Source organism: Tauraco erythrolophus, chromosome 2, assembly GCF_009769465.1.
Source record: "Tauraco erythrolophus isolate bTauEry1 chromosome 2, bTauEry1.pri, whole genome shotgun sequence".
Taxonomy (NCBI): Eukaryota; Metazoa; Chordata; class Aves; order Musophagiformes; family Musophagidae; genus Tauraco; species Tauraco erythrolophus.
The window spans coordinates 82,201,915-82,229,626 of record NC_141466.1 but is presented as its reverse complement, the minus strand read 5'-3'; the positions used below and the strand labels follow the sequence as shown (position 1 = coordinate 82,229,626).

Sequence of the window (27,712 nt, the reverse complement as noted above, 5' to 3'; positions counted from 1 at the left end):
CCAGGGATGGGGCATCCACAACTTCTCTGGGCAACCTGTTCCACTGCCTCACCACCCTCAGAGTGAAGAATTTTTTCTTTACATCTAATCAAAATCTCTTCATCTACCTGAAAGGAGATTGTAGCGAGGTGGGTGTTGGTCTCTTCTCTCAAGTAGCAAGCCATAGGACAAGAGGAAACGGCCTCACGTTGTGCCAGGGGAGGTATAGATTGGAAAAATATTAGGAAAAATTTCTTCATCAGAAGGTTTGTCAAGCATTGGAACTGGCTGCCCAGGGAAGTGATGGAGTCACCATCCCTGAAAGTATTTAAAAGATGTGTAGACATGGAGCTTAGGGACATGGTTTAGTGGTGGACTTGGCAGGGTTAGGTTTACAGTTGGACTCAATGATCTTAAAGGTCTTTTGAAAACTTAACAATTTTATAATTCTCATCAACTAACACCCCAAGTCCTTCTCCTCAGGGCTGCTCTCAATCCGTTCTCCACCCAGCCTGTACTTGTGCTTGGGATTTCCCCAACCCACGTGCAGGACCTTGCACTTGGCCTTGTTGAACTTCATGAGGTTCACACGGGCCCACTTCTTGAGCCCATCAAGGTCCCTCTGGATGACATCCCTTCCCTTCAGCATACCGACCTCACCATATGCTTTGGCGTCATCAGCAAACTTGCTAATGTTATAATATAAATGGAAGTTCAATATTAGAAGTTTAGGATTAATTTAGAGACATCTGTCATTCTGTCATTCCAAATCTCAACATCAAACCATTCAAGCTACTTAAAAAAAAAAAAAAAAGCAATACACAAACAAAGCAGTCTTTGATTTTTTTTTAAAGCCAAATGTGTTGTTTCATGTAAAAGGGGAAAAAAAGGAGGGCAGAGGGAGATAAAATGACCTCCTCCAGACCCTGGACTCCTAAAAACCAGTCTGAATTCATATTGATTTTTCAGAATGCCTTTCTACAAAGGAGCATCTCCTGCTCTGAGAGTCTGTTTTATCCCTTGCCGCAGCAGTGCTAAGGCTGAGTGGTAAAGCTCTGTTTTTAATGGCTCTTTCCCCATCTCTAAAAGTTTCCATATTTGGGGTACAGAGGATCTTTCTTCCAGAAATATAACCTTCACAAAATTACGTGTATGTCAAAAGTAATGCGCATAAAATCCCTATGTGACGTTATTGGTATACTTCTACATTCAGATGTCAACAAGACACTTTCCTGTTTTCCTTTGTTTTCTAATAATGCTCTGCTGATAAGGTACAACATGAAAGGCTGCTCTTTAGAAGGTTTGAGTATAATACTGTGTGGAGCAGAAACACAGTAATGCAAATAGTATTTCCAAGCAAAGCCACTAAAGGCAGATTATGATCTTTTTTGGAAAGCCTGTATTTCTCTCTATCTCGAGTAATTAGTCACCACACAAGTACTTTGTCTTCCACGCGTACACACTGTGGATTTGAAACTAGAAACCAGCTCTCTGCTTTTGTCTACCACAGCCAGCGTTAAAAACAGATGAAAATAACAGAATTTTAAAAGATGTTGCGCATAGTTTTATGTATATGTTCCATTTTCTATATCACTGGCATGTTCCAGTGCTATGTGAAGAATTTGAAATTGAGTTGTATGTTCCTAAGTCTGAGTTATGCTTTGCTTTTGTTCCGCTAGAGCCACAGTGCTGAGTTTTATGGAAGTGAGGAGGGTAATGGATGAAATTTAAATCCGTCCTTTTATTCACTGATTTATTTCTCCTGGTTTGATTAAGCTAACATAGTTTCTAACTCCTCCTGTTCTTGCTTTGTTAATTAATTAGTGCTCTGCTCCTGGCTGAGCAGGGACATTTCTTACCGAAAGGTCAGTTTGAAAGGTAGGGATGGGAAAATGGTTTATAATCAATAATGCTTTTTGCCAAACACCTCTGAGCAGATTGTGAAAGCTTTAACATTATTCAAGTATTTTCTCTGTGTATCTTCCTGCAGGAACAGCTTTCTGTAAGGTGCAGTTGCTGGTGTCAGACAAGCAGAATTCCTTTCCCTGGTGTTGTAGGTCAGGATATTAAGCAGCACTGCGGGTAAAATTGTTGAAAAGGACAAGAGGTCATAATGACAAGTCACTGAGGCACCAAGCCCACTGTCTGATAACACATTTCTAGTTTAAAAAAAATAATTAAGCTTTCAAATGCCAATTTCAGCCTGGTGACACCAAGAAAGTTGCCTCCAAAATCAGTGGAGAGATTCTGGCCCACTCAGAGAGGCAACCAAAGCACCAAGTCCTGCCCTGAGCTACTTCCTGAGGACTCTGGGGAGGGACCAGGCTCCTGTGCCTCAAGGCAGCTGGCAGGTGTTCACAATGAGACTAGAGTTATAAAAGAATCTATGCACTTAACACCAACTTTAGTGCTATTGAAAAGTGGTAGAACCATCTTCAGCTTTAGATGCCTTGCAGAGCTCACAAAGTCTATCTCCACACTGCGTTTCTAAAACAGGACTTAGGATAGAACTCATTTAATTATTTCTAGAAGGGTATTGGAGCCTCCAAGTGCTTTACTTGCATTTGCGAGGCTGCATCGGTAAATCAGAGACGTTCACAGGGCATAAACACACAAGCGACTGTGGTCATGAGCAAAGCAGAATTGTGCTGGACCTCAGCTAACATGTAAAGAAAATATTTCACCCATGAGACTCTAACCTCCTGTGCTGTTCACCAACAGAAGTGAAAGTAACACCCAAGTTCAGCAGCTGTGGACGAAGTCGGAACACATCACGTGCTCCTCCATATCATCTGTAGGGCAGCCAAAGCCCGGCTCCCTGCACCGTCGCTGATCCCCAGAACGGGCAGGATGGAGGTGACATGCTCCCTTGCTCTGCGTTGGTCTTCCTCATAGACAAATGTCTTGGCTCCTGTCTCTTAGCACTGATGCACCACACCGTGATGTCTCCCATGGGTGAGCCCAAGTCAGGTTTCACTGCACTGAGGATTATCCTGTTTATCAAGTCTGATTTGGCAGCCCAGTGCCTTTAGTTAAGGCAATCCATTAAGATGCCTGTAATAAACGCTCCCTTGCTGGATCTTTCTCTACAAAAACATTTTAAAGAGGAAAGCCGTAAGTGGAAAATAGTATCAGTCATGGGAGCACTAACTTAAATTGTCCGTGCCCTGACAGGATCCAGCTGTCACCAAGGGAAGCGTGCCATGGGACACATGTGAGGCACCAGGGTGATTTCAGCCCTGGAAGGAGAGCAGAAGGAAAAGCTATTTCATTTTTATTTGAGATTTGAAATTTGAATAAATATTTAAATTTGATACATGTGTTAGCCTGTACAAGGTAAAACCCTCATGTCATTATAACACCAAATCTATGTGCAAAACCCGAAACTGAACTGCAAGTTAAATTGCAAATTGCTTTTCTTGAAGTAGATACATCAACTTTTACTCCAGGTAAGTATGAAGACAGAGAAAAGACTAGCAAAGTATTACACATAAATTTAGAAGATAGCTTCAGGATAATTTTCTTCTAGTAGAACTCAGAATTACTTTGGGGAGCAGTGAGAAGGATACTATTAAATAAAAAGGTTTGGAAGTTATTCTTTGTCCAAAAAGATCCCAGAAGCAATATGCTGGCTCCACTGAAACCAGTGGCTGAATGGTGTTTAACTTCACAGAGCTGTGACATCAGCTCAGCTATCCAGTCACTAGATACGTAACAAGTTACTGTCCCCTTATCGTGAATTAGCTATAAATTTTAATCAGTATTACAGTGAATAAATTAGTGTCTCTTCTATAAACTCACCCTTTACAGCTCCTGTTACGCCATAGTTTCACCGATTAAAGTTCTCATTGTGTTGGCTCAACATCCTGCTGAACTGATACAATTTCATCTCGTGTAGATCAGGGAATGTCCCAAGATCATAGAATCATAGAACGGTTAGGGTTGGAAGGGACCTTAAAGATCATCTAGTTCCAACCCCCCTGCCATGGGCGGGGAAACCCTCCACTACACCAGGTTGCCCAAAGCCTCATCCAACCTGGCCTTGAACACTTCCAGGGATGGGGCATCCACAACTTCTCTGGGCAACCTGTTCCATTGCCTCACCACCCTCTGAGTGAAAAATTTCTTTCTTCTATCTAACCTACATCTGCCCTCTTTCAGTTTAAATCCATTGCCCCTTGTCCTATCACTACACACTCTTGTAAAAAGTCCCTCTCCAGCTTTCCTGTAGGCCCCCTTTAGGGGGAGGCCTCATCATTACTTGAGACTGTACATAGCTAGAGATGCACTGACTTTTAGTTTTTAAGTGAGATGTATGGACAAGATGTCAATTGGCAGAAATTTCATTTATATTTCCATATTTAAATCTCAACCAAAGTTGATATCATGACAGCTTCAGAGAGGGAAACAGGATTACAGTTTTATTTTCTTATTCAGCAAATATACAGCTTGTCTGTTATTGAAGAGGAACTTTTTTTCTCTCCTTGGAAGATGCTCTGAATATACTTTTCCCTTTTCCCCTTTCCCTTCTCTGCTTCGTGGTTATTAAAATTCAAACAGCCCAAGAAGTAAAAATTCATACATTAAATAAAGCCCTTTCCTTAGACATTCAGTGTTAAACAAAGCAAGCCGTAACATCCTCCTCTTTGATGATCAGAGCTAGACAGACAGAAGTGGATAAACTCCATTTATTTGTATGTATCCTCAGCTGCCTCCACTTCTCTTTCATGCCACGTTAATACCTGGAAATGGGAATCATTCTTATTTCAGAGTAGCAGATGCTTCCTCCACTGTTACATGCTCCAGCAGTCTGGTCTCTTCTGTCTCATGACCCCAGGGATTATTTCAGGGATAGCTAATTTGTCCAAGATCATGCAAACAATCTTCATGACCTTGTGCTCGTTGCTCCAGGTTACTTTCTCTGCCTCTGTCTGATGTATCATTTAAAGATAAGTGGCAGACCTCACCTTTCAAACCAAATTCAATACTGGGTAGAAGGGATAAGTGTTTAGCAGATGAGTGCTATTTCCAATGAGCATTTGACTCATGTAGGTAAACATCTGGTCTAAGCACTACCTGCCCAAGCCACCTGTGTGCTGCAGTGAAGCCCCAGCAGGTGGTCAAAACGAGGATGGGCAAGCTGAGTTACTTCATTCTCTTCTGTGCCTTTGGTATACATCCCCTATCACTGACAAGGGGTGGGCAGAAGGAGAGGCTGTTCCACAGCACCACGCAGGTACCTGTGCGGAGAGAGCCCAGCCCTGTGCTGAGCAGTGCTGAACTGAGCCACTCCGTCATCTTCTCTGAGCCCACTGAGCTCCAGTGTTGTTGTTGCAGCTTTTCTATAAGACCGTCAGAGAAAAGCGATTCGCTCAGAAAGGAATACATGGAAACAGGTCCTTGTCAGAGATCCAGTAATGTTGGAAATGAATGGAGAAATTCGTGGTGATACATGTTCGCTGATCCCCAAGAGAGACTAAGCAAAGACATGCATGTTTGTTTGGTCACATGCATAGAAGTGTCTTCAATGCTCAGGCATCATCATCCCTGGCACTGCAGCAGCTATTCAGATCCTGTCCATCTCTCCCCATGCTGCTGGAGGAGCCGCCCCGTAGCCAGGATCTAGCAGGCTGGATAAGCAGCCAGAACTAATTCGGATTGTGCTTGAGCAATTTAATCTAATTATCTGACTGTCAGGATGTAAGAACTAGAAGGGAGACTCCCTCAGCAGAGCAGACTGGGGCCACTGAATACTAGAAAAAAATATCTGAAGTGCAGGAGAGGCACTTTCCCACTGACTGTACCTGAAAGATAACAGAGCAGTCAGCCAGAGCCAGACCCTTATGCTGTTGAAATGTTATGTCAAAGTGCCATCTCTTCTTGAAACTTTTCCTCATGCATATCAGACCCATGCTGCCCTAACCTCAAAAATGCAAGAGGGAGGAAAAGCAAGGAAATTCCTATTTCCAGGTATATCTGGAATAAGAGAAAATATATCTTTCCTCTTGCTATGACAGAATTAATAATAAACCACAAAGGACAAGAGATTTAACCTTCCGTATTTATTAAACACCATGACGGTGGATGTGTAGCATGTGTACAATAACTAACTATAACAGTGCCCTGTGGTGTATAAGCTGGTGGAAGAATGTAGATATCTCTAGGGAGACTACTTTGAAGGTTAGTATCAGGCACGGCCTAGGCATATGGAAGTAATAGGGTAAGAAAAAGAAAGTAAGAGAAAGCAAGTAGTTTTACCTTTCTAGAGAATATGATTAATAGGTTCTTTGATGGTAGGACTGCATAAAAATCCAGGCCTGTATAGCTTCTGCCCTCAGAGCGTTTAAATTGGACAGTATTTGATGCTGGAAGACAGAGAGGGCAGGTCATCAGCTCACGTGCCAAGCTGTACTCCTGATTACAGGTTCCGGTTATCTTTTTTGGCAGCCACTGTGAAGGTGATGATTAGAGCAGCTTTGGAGGAAACTGGGTTCAGAGTGGTTATGGGACCATGACTCCAGAGAATGAGGTTGTCTCCTGTGGTGACATAGCCTTTTCTTCAATGTCGCTGTGGCTGCTGTACACATATGGGGAGGAGGGTGACATAGCAGCAAGCAGGGCACAGGGCAGGGGACTTCGGCAAAGCTCCTGAACACACAGCTGTGCCTTTACCTGTTCGGAGGTTGAAATGATGGGGGCAGGAGGGCGCAGTGCTGTTCTGCCAGCCTATTCTCATGCCCCTGCAGTGCAAGCACAGAGAGGTGTTTTGTTAGGCTATCTAACTAAGCTTGCTGTGAAATTAATGGGAAATGTCCCACACAGAGTGTTCAGCTACACCTGCCTGTCCAACAAGAATTCCTCCCTGGGAGCATCGCTGATCTACAGTGTGAGAAATACTCTGCCTTCATGCAGGCTAAGCAATTTGTGACTGTATGATGTGTGATTTTTACTCGTGAGATAAGACTAAGATTCTGAGATTGATTCACTTTGTTTAGATTTTTAGCCACAAGGTAGCTTAGGCTGAGTGAGCTAGTAAAGCTTACGTCACTATTGACCTAGGTAAAGCATCAAAATGGCAAGAAATCCAAGTCTCCCTCCACTCCTATTTTAGGTTTTCAGATCAGCTGTTTTGGTCCTATTTCTGTGCATCAATTTTTGGCATACTGAAACATAATATGTGGTTTCATTATGGTAGTTCATTACTTGAGTGCTGAGAGTACCCAGCTTCTCAGCAGATCCACAACGCACACAGGTGTTGACAGAATCTCACGGAGATCTCAAGCTTTACCACCCAAAATAGTCTCATAATGTTCCTTGTAGATGCTTTCAGCTGAAAAGCATATTGGCATTCTGTAACGCAGAGAAAGAAGAAGAAAATTTCAATGCTTTCATTATGGAATTAGTAAAATTGCAATTGACTGAAAAATGAATCTGTAAGATCAAGAGCTGATAATGTGGGGACTTCAATCCTCCTCAATGTCTGAACATACTGCTAAATGTGTTTGCTATCGGTTTTGATTAGTCTGAACCTAGCTCACCTCTGTAACTGTTTTTTCTCTTACTCTCTATTCATCTCCACCACAAAAAGTATTTTTCTCACTGCTATCATGCAATAATTTATCTCTACACATAAAAATAGTTTTTTACTACTTCTAATCAGCCTTTTTTCTTTATTCCTGGTTGGTTGTGTGGTTTATAGCTCATAAAGGCTGCCAGCATCAGCACAATACAAAAAGTTAATTTGCACAAAGTTAACCCAATGAGCTCTGGAACTAGTACGTTCTGTTAAATCTTAAATGAGATAGAGTTATTAATTTTATATAGTTTTAATTTTCACAGTAACATTTTCTTCTGCAAAGCGTAAACACCTTCCTGCTGTTTGTAATATTGTACTGCTTTTAGTTAGGGCAGTTCTCTACAGAGGAAGACATATCGCCTTTCTGAAGAGTTTACTCTTTGCATAGACAAGACAGAAAAAGGAGGTGCTAAAGAGTGGCACCATTTGCCAAAGGCCACACCACAAGCCATCAGCAGAGTGAGAAGTTGCATCCAAATTGCCTGAACCTCATTCCAGTACTGTCTCCCATGACCATGCTTCCTCTTAATATGTCGCTGTTCTTATCGTTCTTTCTTTATAGTTCGGGATCGGGTACGATCGAAAATGGAGAGAGATATTTTGGCAGAAGTGAATCATCCTTTCATAGTCAAGCTTCATTATGGTAACTATAATAAAGTATAATTCATGTTTGTTCTTCAATTGGTTGGGGAATTGTAACTAGATGTTTTATAATTTCATACAGATACCCCCTGCTGACTTATGAGTCTGTCTCCAACAAAATCATAGAGGCTACACTGTGAAATTATTCATTTGTGCTAGAGGAGATTTTCAGTATAAGTAGGTTTTAGCCATTCCTCTATCAAAGTCCACTTGTCATAAAGTCTAATGTGATAGATTGTGCTGGTGGGGTAGCTGGTGAGTATACATCTGCCAATCCCCACACCTGCTGTGAGGTATCAAAACCAGAGAATCTAAATAAAAACTATTTTTCATAATCAGCACCAGTCCAAATTTGTGTATGTGTGCATATGAATGTGGTGTCTTGCTGGAGCTGACTTGCTCCACCTCACCAGCTCCCTGAGGAGCCCCGTTATTACTGTAAAAGGTCTTCTGAGGACATTTCAAATAGTGCAGGCCCTCCTCTCACACAAACCTGGGAGCTTCTCTCTATGCCTTAGCCCTTAGTGACCCCTTGTACCTTGTGCAATAGAAAGCAATCTTAATTCATAGATACTTAGCATGGAAAAGAATATATTAGTAATGCATTTTTGTCTCTCAAATGACACCATTTTTCCCCATAGTCTAAGCTCGATTGCTTAGTTCTATACAGAAATTAAATTTTTCTGTTCTTCAAGTGCTGAAATGACAGGGACGCTAGTAGCATGAATGATACACTGCTAGTCAACAACAACAGTTCTTTGGAGACTTTATCTTGATTCAAACTTCAACATCTCCATCCTTTTCTTATGCAGCATTTCAAACAGAGGGAAAATTGTATCTAATACTAGATTTCCTGCGGGGAGGGGACCTTTTCACAAGACTCTCCAAAGAGGTAAGCTGATAGATTTTAACTTTTGTCATGAAAGACTGTTCTGGATTTCCAGAACTCAGATGAAGCTGGTGAGAATGAAAAATGTCCTTGAGAATAGTCCTGAGATAGATAGATAGATAGATAGATAGATAGATAGATAGATAGATAGATAGATAGATAGATGTAATAGAGCTGTATCATCTTGCATCTTTAAGTGCGTTCTTAATAATTGTATTTGAATTATGCCATAGGTAATGCAGCAGATAGCATGTAAGCATCACTGTTGTAGGAAACTCCACCACTACTAAGCCATTCCTGTCGCAAAATAGCCCCAGAGTCATTGCTCACAAAATATATCTTGGATGTGATGAGAAACAGTCGGAGAAATCAATCCTCAATACGTTTTGCCCTAGAGACTGGCACAGAACTGCTGGAAAATCACAACCACTGCCAGCAGAAAGAAGAGATGGCCGTAGGTCAGGGGCCAACCCCTGCAGCAGGCGTGCAGGCAGCAGGGCATCAGCCGACGAGCAGGGAAAGAGCCATCTCCTGCAGCAGCTGCTGGGAGCAGGTTGGAGGCCACACACCACTCCGGGGCTTGGAGGTTGGCTGTCACAGGCCTCACCTGCTCTCCTCCTGCTTGCCTAGGGACAGCTGCTGCTTCCATCACCTTCCTGGGCTCCCATCCCTTCCCTGTCCTCCGCAGCTCCTGCCCTGGGGAGATGCTGCTGTTGGAGAAAAAGGCAGCCAGGAAACGGTCCAAACCTGAGTCTCACTAATGCCCATGGAGAGTGGCAGCGGCAGGTTTTCCGGGTTCATTTAGCACTTGCCTGGTCTTCAAATGCCTCCTCAAGCCAACAGTCTGCATTGCCCGAAGCAGCACATCCTCCTGCGTTCAGCCTCAGAGAGGGCCCTGCGGGCAGTGCGGGAGGCTCCGGGGCTGGTCTGCATCCCGGCTCTCCCTGTCGTCAACGTGCTGTCCCCAGCCCTTGGTCCCTTCCAAGGCTGTGGGGACAAGGGTGCCAGCAACCACCTAACACACAGTCTTTGAAGAAGATAGGGGAAGATAGGGACCTTTCAAATGTCATCTTAAGGGGAAGCTCTGTTTGCTTTTCTTGATTTGGGGAGTTACTGACAGACAAAAAAGCTGCATAAACAGTACTTTTATTCGGAAGTTCCCTAACTTTTTTTTTTTTCTCATCTGGTTCATGGTTTCGTGACATGCTGCAGGCTGCTGTGCATGCCACAACTTGGGAGCCCAAGTATTTGCTTTCAGGGTTTGTTTGCTAATGCGAGAAGACGTTAGCAACAGGTTAATTACACTGCCAAGTAATGATACTCATAGAAGTACTCAGCACATGGTAGCAGTTATTTTTATTGGGTGGAAAAAGATTAAAGAAAATAAAAATATCCGTCTGCTGTTTGTCATGAAATCAGGTTTTGTTAGGACACAGCGTGCTGTCTTAGCAAGGGCCTCTCTGGTTTCATGGGAGAAGACAGAAAAAGTGATTCTTGCCTACAGAGGGCAGTTACCCATTCAGTTCAGGATCTCAAAAGTGAAAGAGAACAGCTCAGATTTGTACTCCTTTAAAACTTCATATTTTCCCCAAAGCTTTTCCAATGCCATCTGCTGACTTCTCTGATTTATACTATCAAGAATGAGTCCTCTTAACTTGACAGTCCTTTCAAGTACTACTTTTTTCAGTGTTTGCAGCTCATTTTGTCTACCTTTGTCTACCTTCATTTGAAGCTCTTTCGTGGCAAGGTATCACAAGGGAAGATGTTACGGGCAAACTTGTACTACTTGCAATTTGTTAGTTACAGGCTTGGTCTAATAGTATTGATTTCAGTGGACTTTGAGTCAGATCCCATATACTACAGCATGTGTGTGTGCAAAGCTTGTCTCTCTTTCTGCCTGAAACATCTGACTTTAACTAGGTATATCTGTACAGATTAGATTTTCCCTGATTCTATTGATTTATTCTCTTGCCTACATTATGTATTTTAAACCTTATAAATAATTTGGATTTATTTTTATAATTAATGCAATTTTAATGTTCAGATTAATTAAATTTTTAGTCAGAGTTTTTACTTGTGTTTCCTTTTTCTTTCTAGCCCTTGGAGTGATATTTTTAATTAAATTATGTGACATCTGTTCTCTGAATTCTCTATTTTTACTGTCAGCCTTCTGCGGCTTCTCAGAGTACTCCAGTATTGTGGCTGCCCCGTTCCAAGAGCAAAGACTTAATTTTAAAAATAAGCTTGGCAACTTCTCCTGTAGATACTTACATTTACATATGACATGTAAATTTGTATTTAGCTGACTCATTTTACATCTGTCATTCAAAGTATTCACACTTGTGTATCCAATGTATCAGCTTCTCTTTCTGCATTATTATAGCCGTACATATTGAAAATTAATTAAAGATAATAACATCTGGGATATAATGAAAGTTGAACCAAAGGAGTTGCTTGCCATCTGAGCTGTTTTTCTGAGCTTAGTGTTTTTTCTATTAGAAGTTTCTTCCCACCTAAAACAGTTTCAGTGTCAGCAGTATCCGTATCAGCTATAGAAAAGAAACAACTGCCCTCAGTTTAGACTTCATCAGACCCTGGATGTAAGACAGCACATCACTGCTTAGGGCATCTGCACTGAGATTCCCTGAACCCTTGATGCACGGGGCTTTAAATCCTCCTCTGAGTCTCTTCATGCTGCGTATTCTGCTCATGTTTGGAAACATTTCAATTCCCCAAAAAGGTTACCCCATGTTATTTTGTGCGAATTTGGTAACCAAATGCCAAGAATTTTAGAAAATTAAGGTATATGAAAGTGGTAAGAGCTGCACTGAACAGATTGACTTTTGCCATTTATTTCCAAATGTTAAGGAGTTAGAACCTTATTCATGTTATTGTGACATGATGTCATCTAAACAGAACAAACAGATAAATGAAAGCAGCATGTTTTAAGAAACAGAAGTGCTCAACAGATCAGGTTTTGTTTTATGAGGAGAATCTGGTAAGAATTGTTAATGTGAGCTCAGACAAATTATGGAAAATTGAACCTGATATGATGGTCCTTCCAGCATTCCCGAGTTAGGCAATTCCTTCCCCATGTCTGTTTAACACAAGCCAGCCCACTGCTGTCCAGTAAATAGACGTGTTCTTCTCTTCCTTCTCTCTAGGTGATGTTTACAGAAGAGGACGTCAAGTTCTACTTAGCTGAGCTGGCCTTGGCATTAGACCACCTCCATGGTCTTGGAATTATTTACAGGGATCTAAAACCAGAAAAGTAAGTTAATGAGAAAGAGTGAACTGAAACATAAATAACATGAGCTTTTAGGTCATTTCTGCTCCTTGTCATGCTAGAAAGTCAAAAGGTGCCAGAGGCTCTGCTTTACCCCTTGTATGTGAGACTGTACATGAGACCCTCAAAATTGGCAGTAGAGTCTTCCTATTATATCATTTTAGCATGAGGCCAGATATTTTGACTGTGCTCGAGTATGATGTGGCCTCTGTGTGCCTGACCTTCAGTTTAGTAATGATCTCAGTGCAGGATTCAGATCTCTGTGCCTTTGACTTCAGTAGCACTGTTCTCCATTTGCAGCATTTAATCTGACCTTCCCTTGGTGTGACATAAATCACTGGAAGCAACTCCACTTCCAGCTCGTACGAAATATGTTGTGGTATCATTCAGTTTTATTGTAGCCATTGTTTAAATTAAATTAGCATCTCTGAAAACTAGCGTATATATGAGCCCATGAGAGACATGATAATCAGGATCTTAAAAACACTTTTATTAATGATCCAAAATACTTTCCCAAAAATTATTATCACTTATACTTGCAGCTATTTTCTATTCCTAATGTGGTGCTATGGAGGATTTTCCTTCCTCTATTTTCTTTGCCTACCTCAGTAGACTAAATGACACCTCCAGTGCTGTTACTGGGAGTGATGGGATGTTGTTTTTATTCCATTTCTCTTGCCTGGTGCTTTGCCTGCATCTTCTGTGCCAGCTCCAGTAAATCAAGCTGCAACATTTCAAAGTTGCCAGCTTTTTTAATGTAACAATCACAGTCATTTAAAAAACATGACCACTGAGGGCAGTCTGTTTGGCAGTTGTTTACACTTCCGTATAACAGCAGAGCAGCCTTTTCCTTCTGTGACATGAAGTTCAAAAATACGCAGCTCTTTCTTTGAAATAGATTGCTATTGCTTTCACACTCATGGACAAAATAAGAGACTAGGAATAATGAAAGGTGGACTTTGTAGGTGAGAATGTGAAGGGGAGGAGACTTTGTCTACAACACTGTACTATGTAATTTAAACTACAAATTCAGTTTTATATTTTGTCTACAACAGCTATAGTGGTAGTACTATATGAATTCATACAGACGTCCGTAACCAGAGCTCTCAGTTCTTTGGGCTAGAGACCCTTTCACAAGTGGCTGAAATTTGCAGTCTTGCTTGTTAATGCAACCAAAACTGAAAACTAGAGTCTTTGGCAAATGCAGGAAGTCATCCTCCAAATTAAACCACTGGAGGGAAGAAGGTACCAGTTTGTCACATAATATGGAATGCAGGTAGGCAGCAGTCACACCACAGCTGCCACTTCTGCGTGCGGCTGCATCATCAAGCAGCAGCTCTTTGGTTTCAGCTTCATTCTGAGTTGCTGTTGTATTCATTCAGCAGGAACAAGCATGCATATTATAGAATAACTCCACTTATAGGTTTTGAGTTTTAAACTTTGTTTCTAGTGTGTGTTAGCATGAATCACGCACTACTTTCCTTTCTGAGGTTAGATGAAGCTGTTTTTCGAAGTAACATGTATGATATATGAAGCTGCTATTAGAAGGTATCCAAATGTGAGTCTGTATATTCAAATATAAGTCAGGGCGCTGTTACGTTTATAGGCACAGGCTGTAATTTTTTGCTTCAGGAGAAGTTAGAAAGTTAGAAACTGAGGAGAAAATTAAGTGCATGTCAAAACCATTCATGGACTTTGAGATACTGAAAGCCTCATTTTTCAGTGTTCTCGGCATTATGCGTCACTTTCTGTTTCAAAGCACATTTCTCACTGACTTCAGTTGCAAGTGAGAGCACTTAAAATTTCTGCAGACCAAACTGCAGTGCCTCAAATCAGGGATCAGTGAATTGAGCAATTAGAGCTCACCTAAGAAAGGAAGGTGTCACTGATTTGCCATTGTCACGTAGAAACATGTTGAAAAGGCAAAGATGGAATACAGTTCCCTGTACATTTTTGTCTGACCTGAGGCCAGGCAGTCATCCCCTTCACTGTACTGCTCTGCTAAAATCCCCGAGTACTACTGTTCTGCCAACTGAGGCAAGAGTTCCCTGGAAGAAGACAGAAAGTGTCATAATGTAACTAAAGACTTTTATATGATGACAACACTGTGGAAAGTTAAGGTGGCAGCCCTCATTGTGGTATTTCCTAACTTTTGAATGTATGGTTTATGGTCTTTAATGTATAGTTAAATAGATACCAGTGTTGAATCTGGATGTAACTACTTTACGTAAATATAACTATTGTTGTACAGGAAAGGGAATGACAGACTAGTATAACTGAAGTTCATACATGGAGACAAATCAAGCTGTCTGATTGAAAACCATATCCTTTAAAAATAACTTTGTAAGTGCAAAGCATATGTGTAGCCATGCCTAGGACAGTAGTCCATGACAGCCTATGATTTCACTGGAACTTTAGGTTTAGAGTAAAAAAATAAATACAGCATAAAAAAAAATATTCATTCTAAAGGAAAAAAAGTGCTATATTTTTAAGTTACGTCTGAGAAAGGATAGCTCTCTATGATGATAGCTCTCTAAGATGATAAAAGAAATTTAAGACCATCTCAGGATGTTCTCATCCTCCCCTTGCCTCTGAGAAGGGTCAAATATATCAAGGTCATTATAAATTTGTTGCTAACCTATTCTTAAAATAACTGGTGGAGACTCCATGGTCTCTATAGGAGACCCCTGGGCAGTGCTCCACCAGTTGTACATCTAGAAAGTTGCTCCTAATAGCTAATTTGAAATTTCTTTGCTGCAATTGCAGACCATTTCTCCTTGGCCTGTCCTCCTAGACTCCCCAGCCAGCTCGTTCTGCTCTCAGCATCAGCCTCAGGGGATTGCAAGCACATCCATGTCCTCTGACCTCTCTTATGTACCCTGGACAGTCCAGCTACCAGACTTCTTTATGAGTCAGCCTTTCTGGGTGTTCAGTCATTCTCATTCCTCACCTTTGATTTCTCTTGATCCATATCTCCTTTGGAGTGCAATGTGCAGAATTACACCCACGTCTTCAGAAGAAGCATTACCAGTCTGATTAAAGCACAAAGTTTACTCTGTCAGATTTGCAGAACTAGAGACAAATGAATTAGTTTGTAATTTCCCAATTCTCTCTCTCCCCCTTTGTTAAAAGAGAGAAACTGCATTGACCTTCTTTCATTGCTCAGTGCTTTTGCTGTCCTCCAGAAGCTCCCAAAAGTAACTGCTAGTAGGTTTGAGATTGCTTCAGTCAGCTAAGTATCCTAAAATGAAGTTCACTGCAATTGTTTATGTCAAAGAAGATTAGTTAGAAAATAGCACTTTTCAGACCACTTGAAAGAACCCTCAGTACATTTAAATTTAAGGTTCAGCATTTTTTTAAGATTCCCTGAGCAAAAATCCATATTAACAATTCAAAGCTATGAATTCATTTTAAGTGCAAGCAGAATATATACTCTGGGAGTTGTTATAAAGTTAGCTGTACTTACTTCAAAAAAAACAAGCAATTGAGTTTTCTGGTTAAAATCTTGTTTAGAACAAGCAGATGCTTCTTCCTTTAAATAGTTGCAGCCAGATTCTTCTCCTTGAGTTGCCTTAGTGGCTTCAGTGGCATCCCTTGTGGAACAAGGTACTGTTCAGTCCCACTGAAACTGTTGGAGTTACTTACATGGTGAGGCATGTTTCCGTTCAAGAACTGCAGGATCAAGCTATTAAATATGGCTATACTGAACTAGAAAAATGAGAACTTATTATAAAGTAGTATATGATGCATATGTTATTTCTTATGCTGTGGTTTAAGGGTATGAGTGACTTAGAAGTAACTCTACCTTCTGAGAATGTATAGACTTTTTTTAGTTATTTTTGGCCTTTTCTATCTCCAGGTGCCCAGATGCACCTTTAAACAGTTCTGTTGTAGAGGCTTTGATTAACAAGGAGTGGTTTACGTTGTAAAGCCCTCAGCTGTCTATACAAGGGACAGCCCATATAACTGCTTATGTAACAACTTCTGAATTGTTGAACTATAATAATAAAAAAACAAACCACTGCTGCTCAATGCAGCATGTTGTAAACCATGGCAATTCATTCATGAACATAGCTGCCATGTATAGAGGGGGAAGATCTTAGAATCAGTAAATGACAAGGACTTTTGGTGGAAAATCACCATCATCTTCCATCAAAGTAAGCAGTCAGTGAAGCTACACCAGAGATGAGTTTGGCGTAAGACTATTCGGAATGGTCAGATTGTATGGGGTCATGCAAACACTGAAATGTCACAAAAGGTGAACAGTTTGAGAGAATCTTCGTTTCTTTGGGAGATATTTGTATACTTCATTCTACCTGCTACTTTGATAATAAAGCTTACAATCAAATAACAGTCTTTATGAAGTTTCCACTTCTCTTTCCAACCTCAAATTTTGGCTACAATTTCTGAAAAACATAAAGTGTAATTTGAATTTTCTGCACAACTGAGCTGACTTGGAGGGAAACTTAAATCATTAAAAAAAAAAAAAAAAGGCAACAACCCAGAGTTCCAGCTTTAATAGATTTGGCAGAACTTCATGATGATTTGGGTGTATTAGAGTTCAAAGTGAAGCCTAAAAGACATGACTCAAAACTAAAAATAGAGAGAGAAACGGGAGAGAATTTCTAGGGCCTTGATTTAAGACTCACTATAAAATAATGTCAACAACTAGTAACAAAGGCTTTTTATCCCTGTGCTAAAGTTGCAGAAAAAAAAACTACTAAGGAGTTTACAGTCCTAGATCTAGTATGAGCTTCTCCTATTACTTGAAGTATGTCATTCCCCTTGCTACTCACTTAGTTTCCCAGACTCTAATGTGGAGATTTTCAGCAGTTATTTTCTCAAGGCATACTTTTAAACTGAGGTCAATGAAAGCAGTTTGAATATTTGTGGGACGATCCTGAGGCTAAAATGTTGTTATTGTTTTGAAATAAAGAACAGGTTGACAGAGTATCCTGTAAACACATTCAAACTTTAAACTGTACAAATAAAATGGAAAAATCTTGTAGTGAAAGGCTATTACTCAATGGGATTATAGCCTGGTTTAACATTTAAAAGTAGTCTATTTCTTGTTTTTCATAATTTCAAAACATTGATTTAGAAGAAACCTTTTTCTCAAGCCTGAATCACATTAATAACTTCTGGTTCTTTTTTCCCTTCTGCAAAATAGTACTAGCTTTCTTCAGATTAGCTGATCCTGCAAACCATAGCTAAAGTAATTGTGATTGTCACAATAGATTTTCTACTAGTGACAGTGTGGCATAAAAAGGAACTGTAAAGTGATAAAGATACAAAGAGAACACAGAAAGTATGATCTGAGAATAAGTTTCCTTCCACAGTCAAAGGAAAACCATTTGTCTGTTCTTGTAATCCGGATGCTTAGAAGTGGGTACATTGTTCTTTGCTTCTTAATGTCACTCAAAGCTAATTCAGTGCAACAATTTTCTTTTTCTGACTGTTAGCATATTATTTTCTTTTTACATTGACTGCAATTTTTCAGTTCATAACCATAGCGTTACATGTGTTGGCAGATGGCAAACGTGGAAACACCCAGCTGTCCAAAGGGTGCTGCCAGGGGCCACGGGGGAAGCTGCAGGCAGCTCTGGGCACCATGCAAGGTTGATTAGGGAGTACGAGACGGAGGAGGGAACTGTAGATCAAGTTTTAGGGGGTATAGGATGCACATCCATAGGAAACCAGGATCCGTTCATTTTTCTGCTCATACAAACACTCAGTTTGAGAAAGTTGGTTGTACACATCAGGCTCGCTTAACCTAAACCAGTATTATTAGTCTGATAGCTGTGTTGGGATTGCCTCCATCCCTCTAATGAGGGTAAGGTATGAAAACCATACATTATATACATCTCAAAGCAGCATGGATTTTCCATATGAAATCAATGAAATATAAAATCGAAGTTTCTGGGGAAAATCCCACAGCTTTTGGATTGCATTGTTGTTCACAGGGGCTTCCTGGTGTTAGGCAAAATTTTGGGTGGTTTTTGTGAGCTGTGCTCCCCCTTGCCTTTTTTCCAGAGCCGGGTCTGCGGAGTTCATACATTCACACTCGCTTCCACACTGGCAGGTGTTTTCTTCTGTTCTCTTCTGAAGCACAAGCCTCTTGTTTAGGGATTGTAGTCACAAAAATACATTTAAACATGACTATTATAGCCTAGTACTTAAAAATTATGCCTCTTGAAGAAATCTGGGGAGAAAAAAAAAGGGTAAAGAAGCTTTTATCAAGAAGAAAAAGCTTTAATTATTGAACACATAGTAGTGACTCAGTTGCTGGCCTTTATTAGATGAATTGCACAGTAACAGTCTGTTCTAAACACACGAATGATGGAAGATCATCTCTTTTCAATTATGTTTCAGTACAGAGACAACCTTTTACAAAGGTATGTCCCAAAGTGTTAGTTTCACTTCTGTCTTACTTTCTTCCTGAATAAATGGATTAAAGTGACTCTCTGAGAGAAGAATATAAAAATAGCTGACACCTCACTAGATCATTTTGAAAAGAGAAATACACTAAATGTAACTAGGACTAACATCACCCTCATTAATGTGTCGGTATTTATAGGCAGAAAAGTTACCAAAATCATTATTTTTCAGTTTCAGTTTTCCTTCTTGTTTCCATAAAAATCAGCGATGCTTTTTACAAACTACAGTCATTTTTCTTACAGAAATGTGGAGTGCCTTTGTGAGAATAAAATATGTTGGCAGGTGGCAAACATGAGAACACTTGAACTTGGCTTCCAGGCTGAATTTTCAAGTATGCTTCCGGACAGAATAAATTAACAGGAGCTGAGATCCATGCAGTTAGGCTGTGACTAGTCATTGTGCTCTACAATCACTTTTATTACTTCAGCATGAACGTATCTAGCTTTAGAGTTAATTTTAGCCCAGTGAGTCCATGCCCTGATTATTTGTGTGCTTCACTTCATCATTATGAGAAAAGCAGAAAACCTGTAGCTCCTTCTCCTGCCGGAAGCAGATACTCTGCAGTTGTTGGCTTTGAACACCCTGTTCTTTCTGAGCTCGGTTTGCATGCCCACCCGGAGCATGCTCTGGAGTACTGGAGGAGACTCCTTGCACAAGTGCTGCAGGCCATGCGTGCTTCAAACAGGAGATCAGACAGACCTTTGAGGATTATTTTATTCTGGAGGCATATAATCCACTGAGGGTTTGTTTACATATGTATTTGTTTCTCCTTACCTGCCTTAAACATGTTTTATTCATGTTTTTTAACTGCAGTCTGTGCCTGCCTAATGAATATATCTTTTTTGCTTTATAGCATTCTTCTTGATGAAGAGGGCCACATTAAGATAACAGGTATGTGAGGAATGGAAAACTTAATATCTACAAACTGATTTTTTTTTTCTACAGTATGTTCCATGCATCTTGGTCTTTGCTTGGAAAGTTTGCTTACAAAAACTCAGAAGCCAGAAAAGTTTGAGCACTGGATTTCTTTCTCTTCTCTGGCAATTCCTCAAGCACTCATGCTGTACAGCACATGGAGAACATAGTGTTTTCTTGATAAAACTGTCCCAACTGACACAAAGTGTGCAACCTTAGCTGCCTGCCACTGGGGGTGGAAGGATGCTTCCAGTATGACTGCTTACTCCAGATTAAATTCTCTGAATTATAACTCTGTAGAGAACATCTGTAAAGACATCCCTTTGCCATCCTGGAGGTGCTGTCTGGCCATCTTTTTCACTGGTGTCCATCTGGGATTATTTTTCTTAATGCTTTGTTTATCTGAGCAAGAATCCTTTCCAGCATTGTCTTCACCAAACCTGAAGTGTGTACTTCTGCTTATTTAAACTCTCTCTTCTGCTTTGGGCCACAACCTCGTTACAAACAAAGAAAATGATAAATCTACTTTCAGGACTTATTAGCAAATGCCAGCCAGGCACTCCATGTAGGCAGGGCTTCAGTGCACATGTGCTGGTGGCTTTTCTGCATGCGGACCAAAGGATGCTTCATAGCCTGGTTGGTGTGTTTCGTTTGAACAGTTTAAGTGACCGAAAATGTAAATAAGATCTGACAAGTCTTTTTTGTTTCAATTTATTTAGATTTTGGTCTGAGTAAAGAAGCCATCGACCATGACAAGAGAGCGTATTCGTTCTGTGGGACAATAGAGTATATGGCCCCAGAGGTGGTCAACCGACGAGGACACACGCAGAGTGCTGACTGGTGGTCTTTTGGCGTACTCATGGTAATGGAAAAGTTGTGTTTGTTTCTTGGAGGGGTGGTTGTAATAGTGATTAGATCCCTCAGATAAAAAGTACTGCTTTCAGCAATTAAGAGCTGATAGAAAAGTAGATGCGTAATGATTGCTTGATCATTTTCTTTACATCAGCGATAAAGAACCAGCTGCTCCTGCAGTATATGAGGTAGTGTTTGGCCCCAGATTCTCTCTTTTCCTTCTCACAGAAAAAAGATTCTCTTTTTTCCTTCTCTCCCCTTCTTTGCTGTCTTGGTTACCATGAGCCATTGAATATTTTTCCTGCACAGAAACAAAGCAGGACAAGCTCAGAAGAGCACAAGCATTTTAGAAGAAACCTCTGCCTAGTTACTAACACAGTTTCTGTTAGGAAACATTTCTCCAAGCAGCAATTTTCAGATGTTAAATACATCCTATTAGTGAAACTCAGAAATTTACCTTTTTTTTCTGCAAAGTATATATTAGAAAGGACATATTTTGGAGGGCACTCTGAACGTTTCACAGGACCTCAGTGGTTCTTTTGCCATTTGTTTGTCTTCTTTACATCAGCATCTCTGACTCTTGTTCCACTAATGAGATTTAGGTAGTTTTTGGACTGACGGTGGATTTCCTGTCATCTTATTAGCTGGTGAGAAACTGGCACTCAAAAACCTCTCTTTTCTCCTGGGAAAGGAAAACAAATACATATGGGTGCCATGTCATCCACCTTTTTTCTTCTGTACCATTTTGCTGTGTCTTGATTATGACTAATTTGGGATATTTGCTTTGTCCTGAGTGCATTCTGAAGCTGTTTTTAAAATTATGTATGTGAAAGTTTTAAAATGACTGCTCTTCATGGAGGAGAAATCACCAGAAACAGACACAAACATATCAATTGGCACAGAGGAATAGTTAGGAATTAATCTTTTTCTTACATGTCTGTCCTGGTTTTGGCTGAGACACAGTTAATTTTCTTCTTAGTAACTAGAATAGCAGAGTGTTTTGGATTTAGTATGGGATCTGGTATGAGAAGAATGTTGATAACATACTGATGTTTTTAGTTGTTGCTAAGAAATCAAGGCCTTTTCAACTTCCCGTGCTTTACCAGTGTGCAGGTGTGGGACAGAGCAATAGATCTGCAATCACTGGCTTATGATGTGGGCTTAGGACCAAATTGACCAATGGAATATTCCATATCATGTGAAGTCATGCTCAGTATATAGATGAGGGTAGGCCAGGCAGCTCTCTCTCTCTGTCTTCTGAGAGTCCCAAAATCTCTTTTGGGATTTCTCTACTTCATGATTGCTAGCCGGGGACAGGCTAAATGTTGGTCAGTGAGTGATGAGCAATTGCACTGTGCATCAGTCACTTTTATGTTCTATTATTATTTTTATTATTATTTTTATCATTATTACTTTTAATTTTAGTTTATTTCAATTATTAAATTGTTCTTATCTTAACCCACAAGTCTCCTTCCCTTTAGCCCTTTAATTCTCTTCCCCATCCCCCAGGGGCAGGGAAGGATGAGAGAGTGACTCTGTGAGGTTTAGTTGCTGGCTGGGGTTAAACCACGACAGTGTCTTTGTATTAACTATACAAATGCAGCAATTTTTCTCCGCTGTTGCTTAACTTCTAAGAATTTTGCAAGCTATTCTGGAGATAGTTTAAATGGAATCAATATGAGAAACTGTGCTAATTCAGTTTTTATACATGAAAATCAATGAAAAGTTACTTAAAATGCAACATGAATTTGCCAAAATAGCCATCTTTTTCTAAACATAGTAAATGAAGTGGATCTCATGTGCCTCCATTATAATAAAGTATTTGATACAGTGTTGCAGGGGAAATTCATTGATTGAAGACGCTTATTAGTCCAATAATGGTGCAAGATAGTGTAGTACCTATACCATCTATGAATCCATCACAGAGGAAAACACTACAGAGAGAAAGGAGCTATTTCAACTAAAGAGTAATGTTGCCCCAGGAGCAGGTAGGAATAAACTCATTGTGAAATGTAGTTAGTCTGTAAAGTAGAAGAAAACTCTCAACTGCTTAAGAAGCAAGGCCCTGGGAAACACTTTCCAAGAAGAGCTCTGTGAGAGATACTGGACTACAGTGGAGCTGCTTGTGTTATGAGAAGGACCCAGTAACATCCTCCTGAGTGCTGCAGTATTTGACACTGGGATGCAGCATCAGGAAAGTTTTTCAGAGAAGTATTAAACCCTCCTCACACTAGCCATCTAAAATTAGGTGTTCAGGTGTTAACCTGCTCCCTCCTGCACCCATCCAGCCTCTTCTGTCTGTGGTGCCATTGTTGCTGAAGAGGACAAAGGGGAGATCAAGGAGAAGTTGGTTTGTGACATTGTGATTTTTTTAAAAGCTGTATGAACAGTGTGAGTTCTTTGAAGCAATTATTCCCAGCATTGTTTTATCAAGCATAGTGCTGTCCCTTGAGCCCAGACACCATGCATTTATCACTCTCACAGAGATATGTTCAGATAACGAAGCTGATGCTGCTCTCTCATGAGGTGTGCAGGCTGTAGGTCTACCCAAGTGCTCAGTGCACGGCCACCAACAGGCAACGCAACGCAGCACACTGTGGCTCACATTGCACCTCACCATGCTTGTCATGGCTCCCCTGCAAAACCAGGGCAGAAGCATAAATGAATGAAGCAATGTGCTATTCTAATACAGCTCCATTTCCTCTGGTATGGAAGCTATTTTAGGTAGCTATATATTACACTGTGTACCACAGTCCATAGAGAATGTTTAAATTTTGTTTACCCTAAGTAGGCAACTGGTGCCACCAAAGGCAGTAAAGATAGGAAGCAATGTAAAAACTAGTGAAAATTTGGAGTGGGGAGGGCGTACATCACTGATCTAGGTGCTTGACAGCAGTTAGTCTCAGTAAATATTTTAATTTATTACCTGAAATTAAAAGGAGTGCAACATCCTTGTCTCCTATGGCCACAAATCCATTTGTGGACGTTCAGCACTTCTGAACCACATACGTTTATTCAGGAAAATCAATAGGTTACGTCTCTGTGGCGAATGAGTGATTTAGATAACTTAAAGAACCACCATCAGAGCTATTAGCAAAAGTGGTTTTAATACGAAGTTGTAAAAGTGCGACGTAGAAGGCAAGGTTCACTCTATTACCGTACAGCGCAATCATTTGAACGATGATTCCAAACTACTCAGGCACAAATCGAAGTTACCAAGGCAAAATCAAAGTTACCATATGACCAGGTTATGTGCAATGTCGGCCGCTTACCAAAGATCTGCCATTGCTAAAAGGTCTCTCTGCCTCGAGGAGCAGCGTGTTCCAAGCTCACGCGCATTGATGCTCACCGTGTCACTCTGCTCCTTTGTGGATTTTCAGAGAACAGATTGAAACCAGAGGAGGTCTTGGTCCGGCTGTGCCTCAGGACTTTTCCTCCTTTGGAGTCTGTACCAAACTACCGCCAGTTTGGTTAAGGGATCATGTGCATCTGTCACAGTCTCATATAATAAATATATCCCAACCCTTCAATTTTTTCTATTATATAGTTAGCTTTAGAAGATAGCTGTGCCTTCTCACTATCTGTCTGCAATTAAATGATGGTGTATTTGATGTATAGATTGTTTTTCTTTCACCTGCTGATGAACTTGGCTCCTTCCCTCTTGTTTTTCCCTATGCTTCCCCCCCCCCCCCCACCCCAGTCTCTCTTTCCACACCCTCCTCTAGGGATTCAGTGTATTAGAATTAGAAAAGATAAGAATCCATATAAAAGGACATCACTTAAAGAGAGTAAAATCTTTTTAACTGTAAGCTAATGCTTTAAGCCTTTGAGCTCTACCAGACATCTTACAGAAAAATAGCTCTAATCAGTTCAATCTTTTTTCCTTTTGAAGAATTAACTGATTGGGGCAGAAGAAGGGCATTTTCATACACTAAAGGGATGGGAGGATTTTCTCATGCTGTCTTTCGCTCTGCTTATTTCTCCTTGTTTTCCTTGGTCTGTCACTTGTATGTTCTATTAGGGAAGCTGGTTTTCTGCCATTTTGAAAAACTGAAGAGAATTAAATGGTATCCAAATGATTTATTAGCATTTTTCTCTAAGTAATTTGCAGTATGATGCAAAATATACAGAGAAAATATACCAGTTGGTGGCATATGCACAAACTGAAAGGAAGTGAATGTGATAGTGCCATTTTCATATGTAAAATTTTGATCAATAAGAGGCCATATGAGGCAGATAGTGATACAGTGGCCTGTAACCTAACCAGAAGAGCAATCAAACGCTCTCATCTGGTTTATCCTGTGAAGAGGGGTTAACGCTACAGTGTGAAGAGTTGGGTTATGCTGGCAGCTCCTTGCCAACCTGCATTGACCAGGTCACAGGCTAGAATCAAACTGAACGATCCTTGAAGACAACTTTATATGTGGCACGTTGTGATTATTAATATCAAAACAAACTTATCTGAAAAAGACTAAATTCTGATCTTGACTTATTCATTAATTATTTTAATGATTACTTCATTAATTATTATTCAGGGAGAGTTTTACTATCAACAGCAGTAAAACTTCTTTTACCACCAGCTAAGTCTTTGACACAGGCCACAGAACGAAAACTGTTACCTACTCTGTTCTTTTGCTGCTTAGTTTGTTTGAATTGTTGATGGTAGCTTAGTATGCATCAACGGGTATAGTTATACAAGTCTTGAAATTCACCCTTTCCTGGCATTCCAGAGAACAGTATCTGCCTCTCATTTAGTATGTGATGACAACTGCTGGGACCCAATTAAAATTTTGTACGGGTGATTTTATGTGGTTCATCATGACCAGACAGATTTTGTTTTCTGCCTTCCTGCATCTTACTCATTGCATTAGAGATTTTGGATAGGACATATTCTGCAAAAGCTTTGCATCAAGAGATCTGCATGAACAAGCAATTGACTCAAATTGTTAAAAAGTTGTGTATATGACTAAAACCTTTTCAGCTACAATGCAAGGGCCTTGATGCCCACACAGCCATCTCTGAAGCCCAGGTAAACTGGTCTGCATGATATACCACGCATAAGTCTCTTGGAAGGCCTCTCAAAGCAGTGGTTTTGTAGCTCATCCTACCAGCTGATATACACAGCTACAGACTTAAGGAAGTTGTATCTTGTTTCAGTTCAGGAAAAAAAACACTGTACACCTTGGAGAGTCATGGGACCAGAAAGGGAAATATAATTAGAAAAAGAAGGGGTGTGATGACTCAGTAGGCAGTCCCGAATAAAAAGAAATGTGTTTATATTTGTCAGGAATGTACTGAAGGTGTGAGTAGTGAAGTCTTCACGAGAAAAGAAAATATCCATTTGGTAGTCAGCTCTGTAGTAATTTTGTAGTAACTGTACAGTGGCACTGGAAAAATCAATACAAGACATCAAAGCAACATGACTTCTTTTATAAAATCTCATCATAATACTTGTTTTATTCCCAGTGCAAGAGGTGGTCTTCATGAACTGCATTTTGGATGTTTATACTTGCTGCTATGTGAAGGTGTTCAAACTCTTTGCAAACACTAATTCATTATGCTTCATACCTGGCTAATAATGAAAAACGCTTAATGCATTTTAGAAATGGTAAAACTGAGTGTCTGACTAGCTCCTAGCTACCTGGAAAACTACTGCAAGTGTTGAAAGGGGAAACCAGCCATTCTGGCAAGAGTGTCTCTGCTCCCCAAAACTGAGAGATACCAAGTTTTTTTGTAACGTGGAATTCTATCCTAGGCTCACATACTTCGGCAGACTTGGGCTGAAGTAAATTGCACAATTTGCTCTCTTTCCATCTGCTAGGAAGATTCTCCTAATAGGCAGCTGAACTGGAACAGGGAATATTTGCCTTTCTTGCTCAATATTGGTACAGAAAGGAAGTCGAGGTTGGAGCGAGGCACAGCCTTCTGAAGTACTGGCTAACAGAACGTGGCCCTCCAGAATACCCAGGACGTGAATCATTGGGAGGCAAGGAGCAAGCAGATGGTTTATACAGATGAGGAAGTGGGGAGAGTAAAAACTGAGTCTCCCAGCAAAGCTATAGAGTCTGCTTTAAGAGCGAAAAATACTATAGAGTTTCTTCACACCTAGGCTCAGCTCCTTGTCAACCTGCTGTGACCCATTTTTGATTTCAAGACAAAACAAAACAACAAAAAAAAACAGGTTGTTGTTCAGTAAAGCAGTGGCTTTAACTGATGAGATGAACTATTTCAATTTGTATTCTTTCTTCGGTCTTATTATTTCTTTTTTAACCATCAACAGATTTAATTAGGACTGTGATTGAGAAACCAGTGCTTTCTTCCAGCTGCTGCTTAGTTGAGTTCATGGAAGTAAAAGGCTTTGGTACATTTAAGTCGTATAGCTGCCTTTCACTTTAAATATTGATGTGAAATGCATTTCTTCTGAATTTGAATTAGTCTCAGCATTAGATCTACATAATTGGAGACGTGGTAACAAAGTGCTAACCATTAGAGCAGCGCAGTAAATATTCTCTGCAGCCTTCAGGACAGTAATTTCCCCTGCTCCCTCCTGCACCTTAAATTTCTTTTTTCCTTCCTTCCTTCCCTCATGGACACTGCATCTGAGTTTCTTGCCTTCAGGTTTCTTGGCCTCTTGCAGTCATGGTGCATTTGCTGATCCTTCTGTGTGTCCTGTTTTTGCTGGGAGAGTCAGAGAATCAATTTTCTGTTCAGAAAAGCTACAATTCTAAAATAAGCTGCATTTTTAAGAAGACTGCAGCACCGGGTTCAGTGACAACAAGTTGATAAGAACTTTGTTTTAGTTTGTAGCCAACCATGCCATAGTGATCAACGACTTTTTTCAGCTTGTTTTTGCTGACAATCCAGATGTCCAAGAACCTGAGGGGAGCGTAGCCAGGGCATTTGACTCCTAAATTGGCAAATGGGTCTTCCATACCATGTAACATCACGCTTACTATAAATTGGAAAGTTTTTTGGGGATGGCCTCTCTCTCTTTCTCAATGGTCACCATCCCTGGAGGGTCTCGCCCATCATTCTGCTCCCAAGACCTACTCTCTCTCTTCCGGGATTGCAGTTTTGGGATTTTCTTGCTCCACGATCGCTAGCCGGGAGCAGGCTGGATATTGGTCAAGAGATG

At 40.5% G+C, this 27,712-nt stretch overlaps 1 protein-coding gene across 4 annotated transcripts in view; it reads left to right on the top strand.

Annotated features, from left to right (window-relative positions):
* RPS6KA2 (ribosomal protein S6 kinase A2) overlaps positions 1-27,712 on the top strand; it is a 316,652-nt gene that overhangs the window by 234,346 nt on the left and 54,594 nt on the right. For 3 of the 4 annotated variants that reach the window (XM_086626947.1, XM_086626955.1, XM_086626964.1), the window contains 5 exons: positions 8,118-8,198; positions 9,010-9,089; positions 12,251-12,357; positions 19,664-19,701; positions 20,445-20,587. In XM_086626947.1, coding sequence (XP_086483073.1) covers positions 8,118-8,198; positions 9,010-9,089; positions 12,251-12,357; positions 19,664-19,701; positions 20,445-20,587 — 449 coding nt within the window. Of the gene's footprint in view, positions 1-8,117; positions 8,199-9,009; positions 9,090-12,250; positions 12,359-19,643; positions 19,702-20,444; positions 20,588-27,712 lie in introns of all 4 variants that reach the window. The other variant, XM_086626941.1, reaches the window with a different exon arrangement.